The sequence below is a fragment of the Anolis sagrei genome, chromosome 12 (genome assembly GCF_037176765.1).
Source record: "Anolis sagrei isolate rAnoSag1 chromosome 12, rAnoSag1.mat, whole genome shotgun sequence".
In the NCBI taxonomy this organism is placed as follows: Eukaryota; Metazoa; Chordata; class Lepidosauria; order Squamata; family Dactyloidae; genus Anolis; species Anolis sagrei.
Genome location: NC_090032.1, coordinates 20,012,610 through 20,017,609, shown reverse-complemented (window position 1 = coordinate 20,017,609; position 5,000 = coordinate 20,012,610). Strand labels below are relative to the sequence as shown.

The 5,000-nt window shown below is 51.2% G+C and overlaps 1 protein-coding gene across 1 annotated transcript in view; it reads right to left on the bottom strand.

The window, feature by feature from the left end:
• MAP4K2 (mitogen-activated protein kinase kinase kinase kinase 2) overlaps positions 1–2,952 on the bottom strand; it is a 73,048-nt gene extending 70,096 nt beyond the window's left edge. The window contains exon 1 of the mRNA XM_067472541.1: positions 2,795–2,952. Coding sequence (XP_067328642.1) covers positions 2,795–2,890 — 96 coding nt within the window. The 5' untranslated portion in view covers positions 2,891–2,952. The remainder of the gene's footprint in view (positions 1–2,794) is intronic.
• Between the last annotated feature and the right edge of the window lie 2,048 nt (positions 2,953–5,000).

Below are 5,000 nucleotides of genomic sequence, written 5' to 3'. Positions count from 1 at the left end.
AGAGGCTGTATGGCCATCTGTCAGGAGGGTTTTGATGGGATCTTCATGCCTGACACAAGGGTGCTGAATGGGATGGTCATTGAGGGTCCCTTCCAACTCTAGGAGTCAATAGTAATAATAATAATAATAATAATAATAATAATAATAATAATTCCTCTGGAGGCTTTAAGCAGAGGCTGTACGGCCATCTGTCAGGAGGGTTTTGATGGTATCCTCATGCCTGACAGAAGGGGGCTGAATGGGATGCTCCTTGAGGGTCCCTTCCAACTCTAGGAGTCAATAAATAATAATAATAATAATAATAATAATAATAATAATAATAATAATAATAGATAATAATAATAAGTCTCCTCTGGAGACTTTAAGCAGAGGCTGTACGGCCATCTGTCAGGAGGGTTTTGATGGTATCTTCACGCCTGGAGGAAGGGGGCTCAATGGGATGGTCTTTGAGGGTCCCTTCCAGTTCTAGGAGTCAATAAATAATAATAATAATAATGGATAATAATAATAATAATAATAATAATAATAATAATGGATAATAATAAGTCTCTTCTGGAGGCTTTAAGCAGAGGCTGTATGGCCATCTGTTGGGAGGGTTTTGATGGTATCTTCATGCCTGACAGAAGAGGGCTGAATGGGATGGTCCTTGAGGGTCCCTACCAACTCTAGGAGTCAATAGTAATAATAGTAATAATAGTAATAATAGTAATAATAGTAATAATAATAATAATAATAATAATGGATAATAATAAGTCTCTTCTGGAGGCTTTAAGCAGAGGCTGTATGGCCATCTGTCAGGAGGGTTTTGATGGGATCTTCATGCCTGGAAGGAGGGGGCTCAATGGGATGGTGATTGAGGGTCCCTTCCAGTTCTAGGAGTCAATAAATAATAATAATAATGGATAATAATAATAATAATAATGGATAATAATAAGTCTCTTCTGGAGGCTTTAAGCAGAGGCTGTATGGCCATCTGTCAGGAGGGTTTTGATGGGATCTTCATGCCTGGAAGGAGGGGGCTCAATGGGATGGTGATTGAGGGTCCCTTCCAGTTCTAGGAGTCAATAAATAATAATAATAATGGATAATAATAATAATAATAATGGATAATAATAAGTCTCTTCTGGAGGCTTTAAGCAGAGGCTGTATGGCCATCTGTCGGGAGGGTTTTGATGGGATCTTCATGCATGGAAAGAGGGGGCTGAATCTGTCAGGAGGGTTTTGATGGTATCTTCATTGAGGGTCCCTTCCTATTCTAGCATCCTATGAATCCCAAAACATTCAAGTTGGAGACATTCAAGAATGAATGCTTGCTGGGGAAAGTCTCCTTCTCTGAGCAAAAGACTAAGTGTCCAACCAAAAGGGATCAAAGGCTGGATGGACATCTGTCGGGAGGGCTTGGCTTGTATTGCCTTGCATGGTCAAAGCAGGTTGGGTAAGCTTGGAGAGCCTGGGGAGTGTCCTGAAGCTTCCTTCTCTGGGGATAGGAATGGCCACGAATTGGAAGCGCTTGGATTGGCGTCCCCTTACAAATGGGGCCGGGGTCGGACTGGACGACCCTTGGGACCCCATGTAAATATAGTATCCGATTCTCCTGACTCTCCTCTTTCCAACCAGACCACTCTGGGGCGCCTGTTCCCTTTCGCGTCCGCTCCAGCCCCCTCCCAAGTGGGTCCCCCTAGACTTCTCCAAGCCGTGCGTCTTAGGGCGCATTTTGGGGTATCTCCCTCCATTGCCATCAAGCTTCCTTCCCTGGGAAGTGAATTGGAAGCGCTTGGATTGCGCCCCTTTACAAATGGGGCCGGGGTCGGACTGGACGACCCTTGAGATCCTATGTAAATATGGGATCCTGTTCTCCTGACTCTCCTCTTTCCAACAACACCACTCTGGGGCGCCTGTTCCCTTTCGCGTCCGCTCCAGCCCCCTCCCAAGTGGGCCCCCCTAGACTTCTCCAAACCGTGCGTCCTAGGGCGCATTTTGGGGTATCTCCCTCCATTGCCATCAAGCTTCCTTCTCTGGGAAGTGAATTGGAAGTGCTTGGATTGCGCCCCCTTACAAATGGGGCCGGGGTCGGACTGGACGACCCTTGGGACCCCATGTAAATATAGGATCCTGTTCTCCTGACTCTCCTCTTTCCAACGAGACCACTCCGGGGTCGCTGTTCCCTTTGGCGTCCGCTCCAGCCCCCTCCCAAGTGGGTCCCCCTAGACTTCTCCAAGCCGTGCGTCTTAGGGCGCAATTTGGGGTATCTCCCTCCATTGCCATCAAGCTTCCTTCTCTGGGAAGTGAATTGGAAGCGCTTGGATTGCGCCCCCTTACAAATGGGGCCGGGGTCGGACTGGACGACCCTTGGGGTCCCATGTAAATATAGGATCCTGTTCTCCTGACTCTCCTCTTTCCAACGACACCACTCTGGGGTCGCTGTTCCCCTTCGCGTCCGCTCCAGCCCCCTCCCAAGTGGGTCCCCCTAGACTTCTCCAAACCGTGCGTCCTAGGGCGCATTTTGGGGTATCTCCCTCCATTGCCATCAAGCTTCCTTCTCTGGGAAGTGAATTGGAAGCGCTTGGATTGCGCCCCCTTACAAATGGGGCCGGGGTCGGACTGGACGACCCTTGGGACCCCATGTAAATATAGGATCCTGTTCTCCTGACTCTCCTCTTTCCAACGACACCACTCTGGGGTCGCTGTTCCCCTTCGCGTCCGCTCCAGCCCCCTCCCAAGTGGGTCCCCCTAGACGTCTCCAAACCGTGCGTCCTAGGGCGCATTTTGGGGCACCTGGCTGCATTGTGCGCACCTTATAGACGTCTCCATAGGTGCCCGAGCCGATCCTTTGGAGCAGTTCGTAGCGGAGGCGGGGGTCCTGGAGGGAGACGTCTCGGAGGGCGCTCATGTTGCCCCCCTCCCGGAGCCAGGGCCCGGCCAACCCCGGAGGAAGGGCCGCCTCTCCTGGGCGGGGAGCAGGAAGGAAGCCAAGGAGGAGGGCCCAGCGCCGCCTGCTCCTGCCCACCAAGCCTCCCCAGCCTTGGGGGGGGGGCACAAGAGGCTCCTGAGCATGTGCAGAGCGCGCTTTGGGGGTGCCAAGCTACCCCAAAAGTTCCAGGCGCATTTTGGCACAGAGAGAGCCTCCAAAGATACATTCTTCCCAAACAGAGTGGATACAGTAGCAAGCTCTCATCCTACTCTTAGTAGGTGCCGGATACATGCAATTTCCGGTTGCTTAAGAGCCTCTAAGACAGTGGTTCTCAACCTATGGGTCCCCAGATGTTTTGTCCTTAAACTCCCAGAAATCCTAACAGTTGGTAACTGGCAGGGATTTCTGGGAATTGTAGGCTAAAACACCTGGGGACCCACAGGTTGAGAACCACTGCTCTAAGACAAGTTGACTTTCTTTGGGTTGTTGTAGGTTTCTTTGGGCTACATGGCCATGGCCTAGAGCAGTGTTTCTCAACCTGGGGGTCGGGACCCCCATGGGGATCGCGAGGGGGTGTCAGAGGGGTCGCCAAAGACCATCACAGACAGTATTTTCTGTTGGTCATGGGAGTTCTTTGTGGGAAGTTTGGCCTAATTCTATCGTTGGTGGACTTCTGAATGCTCTTTGGTTGTTGTTGTTCATTCGTTCAGTCATCTCCGACTCTTCGTGACCTCACGGACCAGCCCACGCCAGAGCTCCCTGTCGGGCGTCACCACCCCCAGCTCCTTCAAGGTCAGTCCAGTCGCTTCAAGGATGCCATCCATCCATCTTGCCCTTGGTCGGCCCCTCTTCCTTTTTCCTTCCACTTTCCCCAGCATCATTGTCAGGGGCGGCTTGTCCATTACGCGAAGTAAGCGGTCGCAGAACACTTTTTTTTTGCCAGGGGCGCCTCTGTAAATGCCCCTCGACTGCCACTTGAGGAGCGCCCCCCCTCCGCTCACAACAGCCCTAGCAGTCCAGGGGGAGCCTCGGCTTTCTTACCTCGCTGTCGGGCGATCCTCTTCCCAATGGGGCCAGGCCCTTGAGCCTCGCCTAGCCCCTCTCATTCCTGCTCCACCCGAGAGAGAGAGAGAGAGAGAGAGAGAGAGTCCCTCCGGCTGGAGGTATCTCCCACCTCCGCTCCCTCCTTTGTTTTTGCGCCTACCTTCAGGAAAGGTGGGCATCTCCACCTCTCTCTCTCTCTCTCTCTCTCTCTCTCGGTCCCAATGGTTGAGGAGAAAGTCAGGAGAAGAGGTGACTTGTGGTGCGCACGCCGGGGTCTTCAGGCACGCCTCCGGACCCAAAGTGGGCCAGGCAAGGGAGCAAGTGTGGCAAGTGTAGTTACTGGGATGTATAGTTCACCTACAACCAAAGAGCATTCTGAACTCCACCAATGATGGAATTGAACCAAATATGGCACACAGAACTCCCACGACAAACAGAAAATATATATCAATGATTGGTTGGGGGGGGGGGGGTGCCAAAATACTGTTTGCTTACCATTGAAAATTACCTAGGGCCGCCTCTGCTTAAGAGCCTCTAAGACAAGTTGACTTTCTTTGGGTTGTTGTAGGTTTCTTCAGGCTACATGGCCATGGCCCTAGAGGCATTCTCTCCTGACGTTTCGCCTGCATCTATGGCAGGCATCCTCAGAGGGAGTGAGGTCTGTTGGAACTAGGAAAAAAGGGTTAATATATCTGTGGAGTGAGACAAAGGACTCTTGTCTGCTGGAGCTAGGTGTGAATGTTTCAACTGACCACCTTCATTACCATTTGAAGGCCTGGCTGAGCCTGGGGGAATGTCTTGTTGAGAGGTGTTAAGATGTGCCTGGTTGTTTCCTCTCTGCTGTTTTGCTGTTGCTAGATGCAGGCAAGTTGACTTTCTTTGGGTTGTTGTAGGTTTCTTCAGGCTACATGGCCATGGCCTAGAGGCATTCTCTCCTGACATTTCGCCTGCATCTATGGCAGGCATCCTCAGAGGTAGTGAGGTCTGTTGGAAACTAGGAAAAAAGAGTTAATATATCCATGGAATGACCTGTGGTCCCGACCCC